A 14118-nucleotide genomic window follows, 5' to 3' on the forward strand; every position below is an offset into this window, starting at 1 on the left:
GAAGAGTATGTCCCAGTACAGAGCCTGAGGCACTGGAATCACTGGATAGGACGTTCTTTGAATCCTTGTAACTTTTCAGGTACAACCTTTTTAGAACCTGACACAGACACTACATTATTCTGCTCAATGATCTGCAGCTACAAGATAAAGCTGGGAGTTACAACTGGGAGGTGACTGAACATGGTATTTTTATTAAAGTTCCAGTCTCATGAGGCTGGTATCTGGAAGCAGCTAGCTTTGCCCTTCTTAGTTTCCAATTTAAAAACACCATGTAATTAAAACACACATGCTGCTGGGTAGCTTTTTCCTCCAAGATTGAAACAGGGAAGCTCTTTAAAAACAGGAATGTAAACGAGATCAAAATAACATCAGGAAGTCCCTGAAATTGACCAGATTCACTAGACCCCTCCCTGGTAGAGTAAGTAATAAAAGCTGAGAACCCCCCTCTGAAGGAACGAAGCCAGCCTGCAAAGAAGACTCGCAGACAACCAAAGAGAAGACTCTGAGAAGAGAGCAGCAGCCTAGAAGAAGCAGAAACCAGGGAAACTGCCTACAAGAGGTTTAGAGCTGGAAAGGACACTCTCCAACTTGCTGAGCAGCCAGCAGGCTGTGCAGTGGGCTCCAGGTTCCCACTGACTTTGAGTCATTTCTTCTCCTGTAAGTAAACCCTCACACGAAAAATGGATTCCTATAAGTAACTCTGATAAAACCCACTGGTTCACCAGGTTGTACTTCGGTGATATGTGCACGCTGGTCTGTTGTAGGCTCCCTATCTTAGCTGAATAGGCATATGTGTTACATCTTTCCAGAAAATGTTTTATTACACAACGTGTACACAAATATAAATATGCACATCATACAAACATACACACACACTCACACACATACCCTCACATTCATACACTGTGGATAGTGTATGTACTGAGTCTGTTCTTCATTCATTCCTTCCGTTATTCACAAGCACATCAGAAGAAAGAACCATTTGTTAGAGTTGATAGTCCCTCCTCAGAGGGAACTCCTACATCCTCAAAACAGTATGGGGACAGTGGTGGCTTATCAAGTGCACAGCAAACTTGACCAGGTCCAGCTGCTTAGATATGTGACCCATAGGGAGGCACTCCACAAGGTAGGAATAGGGAAATTCTACAGTTCATTTTCTTAATTAATTATGTGTCCATGGCTTGCATGTGGTGGTTGGAAAACAACTCTCTTCTTCTTCCACCCTTCTCTTCTCTTCTTCCACCCTTATGTGGGTTCTGGGAATAAATTTTAGGTCATTGGGATTTCACAGATGCTTTACCTACAGAATCATCTTAAGGACTCAAATTCTGTTTAAAAGGCAGCCAGCACAAGTAAAAGACATGATTAGGAAGCAGTTGCCCAAAATAGGTTGACTTCATGAAAATAACATGCTATACAGCACAGGGTACATTCCTGTGCTGTGTATGTCCTAAGAAAAACATTCTTGTTATTAGCAGCTTCCATTTATTTCCACTCTACTACCAACCCCTCCCCAGAGACCTTGGACACTGACTGAAATCATAAGCAGAGCAGGAGAAGAGATAGCATCAGGCAATGCTGGTGCCTCCTCAGACCCACCAAGAACCCTGACTCTGGATCACATGGTGTTTGTCCTGGTTCTTTCTGTTGCTGTGTTAGAAACTCCGAACAGAAAAGCGACTTAGAGCAAAAGCAAACATTATTTCATCTCACAGTCGCAGGTTACAGTCCTGCGAGGAAGTCAAGTCAGGAACTTCACACACCTAGTCACATCTCAGACACGAACAGAGAGAAAGGAACGCACGCCTGCCTGTGCTCAGCCAGCTTTCTCTACTCTTAGAGTCCAGGACCCAAACCAGGATGGTGCTGCTCTCGTTCAGGCTGTGTCTTCCCACATCAACTACAGCGATCAAGACAATCCCTCACAGATACACCTACAAGCCAAGCTGATCTACAGAATCCAGCATGACTTCCTTCCGGTAGGATTCTATGGTATATCAAATCAAAGATGAGACCCAACCATGTAGCCAGATGTGGTGGCCCACACCCTTAATCCCAGCATCTGAAAAGTAGAGGCAGCCAGATCTCTTGAGTTTGAGGCTAGCCTGGTCTACAGTGTGAGTTCCACAACAGCCAAGGCTTCACAGAGAAACCCTGTCTCAGACAAACAATCAAACCCAATAACAACAAAAATCCAAAATCCAAAACCAAAACAAACAAAAAGAATCAACCATGCAGCATGTGTCTCGGTTCACCCCAACCTTCCTGTGGATCACCAGCCACCCCCCCTCCATTCTGATCTCTCATGCCTCTGTCCACTCCATCTGTGGAGATGTGTGCACTCTAATGGATCACACCTAGTGTGATCTGGTAGAAAAGGAAAAAAAAGCTGCATCCCAGAGCCTCTCAGAGAACTTGGTCTAGAGTTCCCACTGTCAAAACTAATGTCAGTTAGAGACCTACTTTCCACCATGACTCTCTAGCCCTTGAAAAGAGGATCTTCTTTCACAGACTCAGATCCAGTATGGACACAAGAAAAAGACAAGTCTTAGCCAACTGGTCTAGTCTGCTTGGCAAGTAGACACCTAAGGGTCAATGGCCAATGCTGCCCTCTGGCTTTCACATACAAGCACACATGTACATGCCCACATACACAAGACACCATATGCACTTCCATGCCCCCACACGTGCACCTCCACACTCATGTACCCACAAACACATGTGCACTGACAAGACACACACATATGCACACAGCAACGCACATATGAAAAGGGAAAACAAAAGCTACTGATGGACTCATAGCAGAAGCCAAAGTGAACCTGTGGTGCATGGAGCACAGCTGCCTTTTGAGAATCATGGCAAGAATCCCTATCAGCGGTGCTGCACCAGACCCATCCCACACTACACCCAGGTCCAGACTGGAGTGAGAGCCGGGTGTGTTCCAGGAACTCCTAGTTAGAGGCAAAACTTCACACAGAAGCCCTCACCTGCACCACAGGGAATATGTGGATAAAATCCATGCCCTGGATCTGGTGGGGCTCCAGCTGGTGGGGACACTTCATCCTTGGGAGGACGGAGACAATCTTTTCCGATAGAGCTCTGTCCAGAAGAAAACAATAAGCAGAGTCAGGACACATTGAGTGACTCTATAGACATCTCTAAAGTCTAGGCAGGACTCTGAAGACGTCCCGGCCTGGTCAGAGTGACACTGACAGACCTGAGAGTTCATCCCAGTAGACCGACATGAGAAGCACAATTCAGCTGCGTGCATGTAAGGCCCTGAAAGGATTCTCCTCACCATGTATCACAGCTATTTCCTTCTTTCCTCTTTTTTTTTGTTTTTTGTTTTGTTTTTAAGGCAAGGCCTTGTGCACCCCAGGCTATCTCACAGTTAAGGATGATCCTCCTGCCTCCACCATGCCCTGGTAATGTGGTGCTGGGACTCACTTACCCAGAATCCACACTAATCCAACGGAGACAAGTTTTAGGCCCTGGCTCTGTGTGTCTTTATGACCAGCACACCACCACACTGTTCTTTAGAGCCGTCTTCTTCAGCAGGGAGAGCACCCCCTTTAGTGGGCCACAGAGCTAGAGCTTGAAAAAGTACCATTTGGGAGCTGAAAATCCAGTGGCTGAGACCTCAACAATGCACAACCAACCTTCTTGCCTTTCCCTGGCCACTCCTCACAGTCAGCTTAATCAAGCAATTCATAAATGCCCAGAGGGGAGGTTATAGCAAGTCATTTTGGGGTTTATGAGCCTCTTAAAACTGCCTCCCAGAAACTACAGCCAAGTCCAGGCAGTCCCAGCAACAAGCAGGAGAGGCTGCCAGCACTAACCCTGATGGCGGAGGCAATAGGGAAGGAAGCACAGTATGGGGAGGACGGGGAAGAGAAGGCAGGAAGACTTCTTATAGACATTCGCCAGCCACTCTCTGCTCTGCTCAGGAACTCAGACTTCCTAAATAGTCAGGAAAACTTTTTCTGAAAAGTCAGAACTTCTTAAATAGCTTTGTCAACCTAAAACAGCCTGGAGTCATTTGAGTGAAGGACCTCAATTGAGGAACTGCCCAGAGCAGGCTGGCCTGTGTGTGTAGTTGAAGACTCTTGTTAATTGCTGTAGGAGCACCCAGTCCATGGTGGGCAGCAGCATCCCTACGCAGACCACACTGGGGTGTATAAGAAAGTCAGCTAAGCATGAATCTGAGGGTGAGTGAGCAGGCTTCTGCCATGGATCCTGCCCCCGCTCCTAGTCGAGCTGCTGCCCTGATTTCTTCAAAGACAGACTGGGACCTGAAAACCAAATAAACTCTTTTTTTTTTCTCTCCTAAGCTGTTTTTGATCATGGTGTCTACCAACAGAACAAAATCAAAAATACAAAGGACACATGTAGATCATCAGGAAAACTTTCTAGCTTGAGATTTTAGTATGTCATTACTAATCTGACAGTTTAAGGGTATATTCTTTTTAGACAGGACCTTGCTATACAACCAAGCATAGCCTCAAAACTATAATCCTCCTGCCTCAGATTCCTGAATGCTTAGATTACAGGTATGCACCTCCACGTCCAGCTGACTCTTTTAAAGTTTTAAGTGTTAGATGCACTATTTCTTCCTCCATGATGGTTGGTTTGTCCTGGATCTAAATCCCAGCCCTACCATCTCTGGGACTTCTAGCAAGTCACCAGCTCTCTGGTCAGACAGACCTAAAACACAACCGGGACAGCAAGATGGCTCAGAGGATAAAGGGAATTGCAGCCAAACCTGACAACCTGAGTTCAATCTCTAGGACCCACATGGTAGGAGAGAAGGAACGTTTATCTGTGTCCAACTCCACATGCAAGCTATGGCATGTACCCACACACCAAGTGCACACACATGGTGAGAGGAGAAAAGGAGAAGAATCCTTGTCTCATGCATTCATGAGAGCAAATGATAAAACGAACACACAGTGCTAGGAAGTAGTTCCCTCTGCCTGCAACCCCACAGGACCCCTGCATCTCACTAAAACTGTGCCTGTCAGTGCCCCCCCCCACTCTGCCCCAGCTGTAACTATGCCCAGTGCTTATGCAATTTTTATATTTTTTTATATATATATATATATATATGTATATATATATATATATATATCTCACTCCTTCAAGATTCACTTTTTAATTTTTAATTATGGGTGTGGCCAGGAAAGGGCACTGGATCCCCTGGAGCTGGACTCATGGCCGTGCTAGCTAGTTTTATGTCAGCTTGACACAAGCTGTAGTCATGTAGTCATCTGGGAAGAGGGAACATCAATTGAGAAAACACAGCCACTAGAATGACCCTTGAAAAAGCCTGTGGTCTGTTTTCTTAATTAGACATGAATGAGAGGAAAGCCCATAGTGGACGGTGCTGCCCCAGGGCTGGTGGTCCTGGGCTGTATATGAAAGCCTTGGAGAGCAAGCCAGCAAGCATCACCCCTCCAGTTCCTGCCTCCAGGCTCTTGCCCCAACTTCCTTCTAAGATGGACTGTGATGTAGAAATGTTTGGTCATGGTATTTTACCAGCAGTAGAAAAATAACTAAGACACAGATAGCTATGAGCTGCCCAAACTCAGGGCTGAGGACTGAATTCTGATCCTCTGTGCAAGAGCAAATATGTAACCTCTAAGCTGTCTTCAGCCACATTCTACGTATTTGATGTCTGTGCCATGCTAATTATAAGCTTTATGAAGGCAGGACACTTCGCCTTAATGTTTCCAAAATACCTGAATAATGTCTGAGCGGCATTAGTGACAGACTTGAAAAATATTTATTGAAAGGATTAATAAAGACTCTTTTCACCTGATACTTCCAGTTTTCTCCTTTAAAAATTACCATTTATACTGGCAAGATAGCTCGGTGGGTTAAGAAGCTGGCTGCCAGGCCTCACAACCTGAGTTCAATCCCAGGGACCTAAATGCTGGAGGGGGAAACTGACTCCCTCAAGTTATCTTCTGATCTACACAACACAACGCAACACACACACACACACACACACCCTTGTTTTAAGTATAACTAGATCAAGAAGATTGTATTTCTCTTTTTTTCCTGATCCTATCCCTTATTTACTAATTAATATAAAAATGACTATACATTTAAGAATCTACTTAACTGTTATCATAAATTATGCCCTTACCATTTTGAAGGTAATGTTAGGATGGTAGTTGGGGGTATAAGACCAAATAGAGACATTAAAAAGTCAACACTAAGTACTTAGAAATCTGGAGAGACTACATGATGTTAATGGGTTAAAAGACAGACACTTGGGCTGGGGAGATGGCTCAGAAGCCCAAGGACCTGAGTTGTAATACATAGACACACACCCACTCCACATTAAATGAGGGTAGGAGTCAGACAAGCATGGTGCTGAAGCACTGTAATCTCAGCACTGGAGAGGTGGAAGGCAGTCCAGCACCTGGCAGTCCCCTGGGGCACAGTGGCCTGTCCACCTATCCTATTTGGCAAGTTCCAAGCCAGTGAGAGACATCTTAAAAAAAAAAAAGTAGACAGTGCCTGAAGAACAAGAGCTAAGGTCATCTCCTGGCCTATACAGACACAGACACACACAGACACACAGACACACACACACACACACACACACACACATCATTAAATACAACCTTATAGCATGAGAAATAAAAGGGAATGTGTATATAAACACGGGAGCACCATCTCCACCATAAAGCCCTCCTCCCCTCATTAGGTTCGTCTACGGCAAGCCCTAGTAACTTACATTTTCTGACCAATTGTAGAGTTTTCCTGAAAGAGCAAGTCCACATCCACGTCAAAGCTGCACGTGGTGATACACCACGTCATTCCTCCTACTACCTGTAAGAAAGGAGAATGCTGTGCCTCATGAGCCCCTCAAAGAAGGGGCAGCAGGAAGGAAATTCAATTCCTAAGCAGTTTGTACACTCAATAAGCACACAAAACCATAAATATCTGGGGGGGAGTGCGCACGTGTGTTTGTGTGTGTGTGTGTGTGTGTGTATGTGTGCGCGCGTGCATGTGGAGGCAAGATGTCAAATCTGCTATCAATCCCATGCTGTACACCTTGTTTGTTGAGGCAGGGTCTCTCACTGGTCTCAAGTTCACTTGCTGATTTGATTTGGTGGCTGGCCAGAGAGCCCCATGGATTTTCCTGTCTCCGTGTCCCTGGTGCTAAGATGACAAGTGCTCACTACAACACCCAGATTTTTATATGGATTCTGGGGACTGAACCTATGTTGTTATACAAGTATAACTTCACTGACAGCTCTCTCTGCAGCCCTCCCATATAATAATGTGTCTGTAAAGAGTGTGTGTCTTCCTTACCTGCCGCTCATCAGCTAGCACCGTCATAAATCCCTCTGCAGTGATGGCAATGTCCATCCCTATGCTGGCTGCTACAGAAGCTACTACTGGCCCTGGCTGGTTCCTTAGCATTCAAAGTTCTACCAGTGTGAGGGAGGGGCTGACTGTAATCATGAAACAAGTTACGGTATTTTAGTGATACGGTTGTATCTGACAGGAATCTGAAGTGATGGTACCTAGGCTTTGAAGTAGCCTCTTGTCTGGGATTGTTATCTGAGATTTGATGGGGTTGTTCCCTTGAAGGTTTCTTAAGAGCCTTTACATATCTTACTCTGGAGACAGGCCTGGCAAACCAGGAAGTCTCCCACAGACTTCCTGAGAGCTGCTTAGGTGATAGCTCTTTTAAGATAGCCCATAGGTCAGGTAAGATGTTTTGGTATTCGAAATTGACTTGCTAAAGGTGCCTTTTGTGTAGCAATAAAAAGAGCTTCACGGAGGCTGTCCAGGTTCAGTCCCACAGAGGCTGTCCTGTCCTCTTTGCTGTTGAGAAGCCTGAACCCATCCTGCAGTGGCTTTCATTTCTTCCATCAACTGTCCTGCACAACCCACCAACACCTACAGAAACAGTCTAACCACTCATTGATCTTCCTAGGCAAGGGTCAGATATTATGTGCTTGGATTTCTTTTTTATGTGATAGATGTGCGTGTGTGCATGTGTGTGTGTGTGTGTTTGTGTGTGCATGGGTGTGTGTGCCTGTTCATGGGCATGTGGAGGCCAGAGAGACACACCGGGTGTCTTCTTCTATTGTTCTATGCCCTGGTTTTTGAGATAAGGTCTCTCACTGACCCTGGAGCATCTCCTCAGTGCTAGGATTACCACTGCCTACTACCACAGCTGGCTTTTTATAAGGAGCTTAAACTCAGATCTTCATGCTTGCACAACCCACTGAGTCATCACCTGAGAGATTTCTTTTTTTTTTAAAGATATATCTGATGTATGTGAATGTTCTATCTATATGTACACATACATACTAGAAGAGGGAGGGCATCAGATCCCACTATAGATTGTTGCGAGCTACCATGTGGTTGCTGGGGACTAAAGTCAGGACCTCTGGAAGAGCAGACAGCTGAGCCATCTCTCCAGCCCCAGCTGAGAGATTTCTTAGCCCAGTTTCTGACATGTACCAGATCGAGAGAGATTATGTCTTTTACCAACTAGCCATGTGGTCAGCAAGGCTGACATTTTCTGGTCTTTATTTAATAGCTGAGATGTACAATAAAATATACATTTCCAGGTCGCTAGCCCAGACCCACCCAAGCAGAAGCTCAACAGAGGAGGTCCGGACATGCTTCTTATAAACCATCCCTTGGGGAGTCTGCCACAACCAAAGAGGAGGGTGGTACCCCGAACCTGCAGCATTGTTTCCAAAGCTTGCCTGGCCTCCCTTACCATTGCTCCCAGATGCTTGAGGAACACAGTCTACTGTGCACCATATAATTTAGGCCATGCCTGTTGATTGGCTTGTCACTCTTCTCTATGACGGTGGAGCTCTCTGAGTGAAGGGCTATTGTTTATCTCTTATTGTTTATCTCAGCCCTCAATACCTAATACTAGGTCCTGTGCACGATAACTGTTCATAGCTCTGCTAAGTTAAAAAGACGCCACCCCAGGGCTGGAGAGATGGCTCAGCGGTTAAAAGTGCATGTTGCTCCTGCAGAGAACTCGAGTTTGGTCCCCACTCTAACTCCGTCTCCAGGAGATCCAATGCTCGCCTGTACACACCAACACACATATACACTTAACTAAAAATAAATCTTTAAAACAAAAGTTAAAAAGACATAAAATATTCCGTCCCATGGTGAAGCTCCCCCTGCAAACCAGCAGTTGCCACCTACAAGATAACTGCCATTGTACCTAAACACGTGGTTGAGGATAACTATGAACCCAGATAATTTCCTCCACATACTTTATGACTCTCCCCAAAGTATATGTTCCTTAAGAGAGAAACAATTTCTTGTATGTGTGTATATGTGTCCGTACAGACAAATGCGTACATGTAGAGGCCACAGGTCCGCACTGGGTGTCACTCCTTGGGAGTTATCCATCCATCTAGTTGACACAAGATCTCACTGTCCTGGAACTCATCAGTTTGGCTAGGCTGGCCAGGGAGCTCCAGGAATCTGCCTGTCTCCACTTCCCCAGTACTGAAATCACAAGCATGCCATATGCCTGGCTTTGTTTTCCTTTGCTTTCTTTCTCTTATTTAAAAAAAAAAAAAAAAAAAAAAAAAAAAACACATGGGTTCTGTGGATCCAAGTCAGGTCCCCATGCTTTCCCAGCATGCCCTTTACCGACTGAGCAGTCTCCCTGCCCTTAGAAAATACACTTTTGCTCGTTTGCATTTCCTAAAATACTGTGCGCAGTAAAGAAATCCGACTGCACCTACTGACTTAGAATTCTCTTTGAACAGGAAATCCGAGTACGTCCCCAAGGAATCTGGATTGGGCAGAATGGAATCATGGGTACAGAGGAAGTGAAAACACAATCACTTCATCCTCTGCTACCTTGCTTAACTGTGCAGTCCTTCAAAGAAATGGCGTAGTGGCTAGCGAGGCTTTCTCTTACCTTGTCGAAAGGAGACAAGCCTTTAATTCTTGCTCTGAAATAGCCAGCTGCAACCAAGAGCTCCAGGATTTCAGTCAGCTTGACGTTCTGTTCTTCATCTTCTCTCGTTTCCACCTAGAACAAAAAGGATGTGTGTAACTAGTAAAGGCCATCTCCACTGAACGGAAACAAAATGTATCCTTCCATGGTTGCATCGCCAAGAGTCTGATGACCATATTATCATGAGGACAAGAGTTCAGATCCCTAGAACCCATGTAAATCCTGGGCAGGCATGGTGGCCCACCTGTGAGTCCAGCACTTGGACAGCAAAAACTACAGGCTGGATATTCACAGCTAGACTAGCCCAACTAGTAAAGTCTGGGTTCAATTGCATGTAAACACACATACACAAGTAAATAAAATAGGAATCCTTCAAGTATTCAGCCAGCATGTATCATAAAGATACTGCCAAGAGGACAATTTATCCCAGAAGGACCCTCTCCCACCTCACCTCATTGTGTGCAGCATTCCCACGGGCTGCCTATGCAGGTGTGTAACTGAGGCCTCCCATCCAGAATGTAGAACTGTACTTTTTGCAATAGAACCAATGAAATAAGTTTTTGGTACAAGCCACTGTATGGGGATGTTTGATTCCAAATTCACTTTGCACTTAACATGTTTACACAGAATGGAAAGGGGCCATGTGTTCATATGCAGAAAACAAAAACAACAACAACAACAAAATCCTTTCTTGAAACCATAATGCCCACCACACTGGTTAATATATCCAGTTACTAAACCCAGAACACTGGAGGCTGGAGAGACGGTTCAGTGGTTCAGGGAACATACTGTTCTTCTAGAGGATCCAGGTTCAGTTCCCCAAGCCCACACCAGGCAGCTCACCACCACCTAAACTCATCCCAGGGTATCTGGCAGGCTTGTCTGGTCTTCACAGGTACCCAGATTCACTCGCACATGCAGACATGTGGACATATATGTAAGTAAAGGTAAATAAATCCATAACCAGAGCACTGATGAAGAAGGATCACTGGGAGTTCTTAAACAAGGCCAAATAAACTCCCATCTGTCCTGCACTGTAGCTCACAGAAGCCGGAAGAAGGGTCTAGCTATCGGTTTCTTTCATACACACACAAAGGGGTTTAAAAACCGAACAGCATGAGCTAACTGGGTTAGTGAGAACCAGGTGACAGTAATTTTGTTTTGTCTTTTAAGACAGGGTCTCATGTGCCCAGGGTTGGACTCCATTGCTGTATGTGGACCATGACCTTGCATTTCTGAATCTCTTGCTTCCCCAGTACTGTGTCCCCAGGCACCACTCGTCACTGTTCACTGTGCTGGGGACAAGAACCCAGAGCTTAGGCGTACATACACACTCTCCCCTAAACCCTTTGCATCTTTTATTAAATTTGTATCTATGTGCACACTATATAAGGCAATCATTTTGTTTTTCCTGTGTTTTGCATTTTCTTTTTTGAGACAAGGTCTCACTATGTGTACCCATCCCCCGTCCCCCTATCCCCAGCTGGTCCGGAGCTCATTATGTAGACCAAGCTAGAAAAGAGTAACAAATCAGACCCAGCCTCCTGGTACTCTATGAGAAGTCAAACAGACTCATGAAAATATTATGTTTATTACTTTTAGAAAAACTTCCACTAGTTCAAAGGATTTAGGGTAGAACTGGAAGCCTGAACAGGACTCCATAGCAGACGACCCAGAAAAGCCTTAAAGCTGCAGCAATTGCCCAGCGCTTGCCCCACCTACATGAGGATCAGAGTTTAATCTCCACGACCCATAGAAACATGTCAGACATGGTACTGTGCAATTGTAATCCCAGAGACACAGAGAAACAGACAGAGAAAGAAGGGGAGGGAGGAAGGGAGGGATGGAGGGAAGAAGGGAGGGAGGGAGGGAGAGAGGGAAGGAGGGAGGGAAAGAGAGGGAAAGAAAGAGAGAGAGAGAGAGAGAGAGAGAGAGAGAGAGAGAGAGAGAGAGAGAGAATGTTTTTATATGGCAAAGAAAACCTGAACTTTACAGCCCAGACCCCATGAAACTTTACCTACTGCAGGGCCACATCAGTCCTTCCTCTCCTATTCTGTCACCTGGACACTGAACACTGTGACTCTGTAATAAGTAGGATGAAGATGTAACAGGATTTGTGAGGGGCACAGGGAGGCAAGATGGGTGCAGCTGAATATGAATGAGCACTAGGCAAAGTGTCAAAGAAATAGGCGCACCTCTGCCAAAGCCTGCCTCCCCGCCTTAGAAAGGGATCCAGGTGCCCTAGAGGGGTTCCCTAATTCTCTCTGGAAACTGGGACTCTTCACTGAGCTGAGAGCTTTGAGTGAAAAACGACTAGGAGGACAACTGAAAATCTCACAGCCAACCTCTCACCGTTAGAGGGTGGTTGCACTTTTCTTCCCAGCCAACGTGGAAGTCCTGTCAGTAGGATCAAATGAGTACTGGCTGAGTACTTGACTAAACCATTCCTGGAAAGGTCCTCCCTCCTTAAAACAAGTAGCAATGTTCCTGTCCCGGCACAGAGCACCACAGGAGAGGGTGTTCTCAACTCTGTCATCACCCCAATGTGCGCAGAGCTCCCAAACTTCCTTCATCCTCCCCGGCCCGTGGGACGGGGGGAGGGGCAGGAGGCTACAAGCCGGGGAGGTGGCGTTCCTTCCTGACAAAAAGGAATGAGAGGCTGTCCACCTGGACCCTGCAGAAGGTGTGCGTCCCAAGGTCACCGCCCTCTGCACACCGGGAGCCAGGGCAGTCCCACCGCTCTCGTCTCGTGACTGCTGAGACTCCTGAGCGCACAGCCTTGGCCTGGGGGAGCCAGTCTCGCAACGTGAGGGGCCTCCAGACAGCCCGAGATAGGAATTCCCGGGGACCTCGTGATGTGTTGCATCTGGGCAGGGATCTGGATGTTTCCTCTGTCCCCAGAGGACCCAGGAACCCTAAGTTTGCACCCAGCAACACGATGCACCCTGGCACGCCGGGGGACAAGTCAGCTGCCCCTCCAGGGTACTTAGGGCCCGCCTTGGGGCAGACACACCTGAGCAACCGCAGACAGTGTCCCCGCCACCCCAGGCTGGTCTCTGCCCGCCGCCCCGGGCTCGGCCCTCTCTCCCCAGCAACCCCAGGGTGTCAGGGACAGAGGTCCTCACCTCCGGGAGCCCCTGGCCCTCCGGCCCCTTGGATAACCCCATGATCCGGATGCGCTGATGTGGAGCCGGAGGGAGCTGGCCCTACAACCGAACTGTGGTCCGGGTGGGGTGCAAAGCGGAAACTTCCTTCACAGGAGCTGACACTACCACAGCCGGTCGGAGAACCGTGGCCCCGCGGAGCATGCGCAGTAGGGATGAAGTGAGGAACCAGTGCGCCTGCGCAAGGGCAGCCAGCACTGCTGGGCGGGGCTGGATCCTGAGAAAGCGATCCTCCCCTTAGGGGCGGTACTGAGCAGAAGATTCCTCCTAAGCTACTTTTTCCTTCTTTTTAAAATGTTTCTCTTTCTTTTTTCTTCAACTTTTTCAAATCTTTCCTTCTCTTCTAAGTTTTTTTTTCTTAAAATGTTTTTTTTATTGGTCCTTTTTTTTCTTGAGACAATGTCTTACAATGGCTTACTTGCTTTATACCTAAGGATGACATTGTACTTCTGATCTTCCTGCTTCCCCACCCCATGCACTAAGATTATAGGCATGTGCCACAATGACCAGTTCCTTCCCCCGCCCCATGTTTCCTTATGACATTTTCATATATCCTTAGTTTTACTTAGACCCTCCCTTCTTTTCTCTACCATCTCCTTGCCCCGTCCCTTCCCTTCTTCTAGTATTTCTCCCTTCAACTCTGTTATATCACAAGTGTTCTTTAACCATTCCTATTCCTCTCCTTCAAAACCTTTTTTTCCCCCCTCTCACGTTTCTTGGCCTTCAAGAAGCTTCTTAAAAGCTATTTTCCTGCATCATGAGGATGTCTTGCATTCCAGCTCCCTTCCTTTTCTTTCCTGGATATAAAATGCTGTGAGTTTGCTTCTCTCCAAGCCTGGCTTGGGAAGCTTCCAGCTCCCGAGTCCATCCCCACTCGGGTATGTTTTGTACAGCTAAGGCCCAGTTCCGGCCATGTTTCATACAGTTTTGTGCTAGCTATCAATATGTGGATTCGAGGTCAGAGAACCCAAAGAGAGATTATTT

The 14118-nt window shown here is 46.5% G+C and overlaps 1 protein-coding gene across 1 annotated transcript in view; it reads right to left on the minus strand.

Annotated features, from left to right (window-relative positions):
• Nucleotides 1-13275, minus strand: part of Ccdc93 (coiled-coil domain containing 93) — a 74126-nt gene extending 60851 nt beyond the window's left edge. Inside the window, exons 1-4 of the mRNA XM_028771481.1 lie at nt 13096-13275; nt 9932-10045; nt 6746-6840; nt 2988-3099 (exon numbers count right to left, since the gene is read on the minus strand). Of these exons, the coding sequence (XP_028627314.1) occupies nt 2988-3099; nt 6746-6840; nt 9932-10045; nt 13096-13137 (363 nt within the window). The 5' untranslated portion in view covers nt 13138-13275. The remainder of the gene's footprint in view (nt 1-2987; nt 3100-6745; nt 6841-9931; nt 10046-13095) is intronic.
• Between the last annotated feature and the right edge of the window lie 843 nt (nt 13276-14118).

The sequence above is a fragment of the Grammomys surdaster genome, unplaced genomic scaffold, assembly GCF_004785775.1.
Source record: "Grammomys surdaster isolate TR1022 unplaced genomic scaffold, NIH_TR_1.0 208, whole genome shotgun sequence".
Lineage (NCBI taxonomy): Eukaryota > Metazoa > Chordata > Mammalia > Rodentia > Muridae > Grammomys > Grammomys surdaster.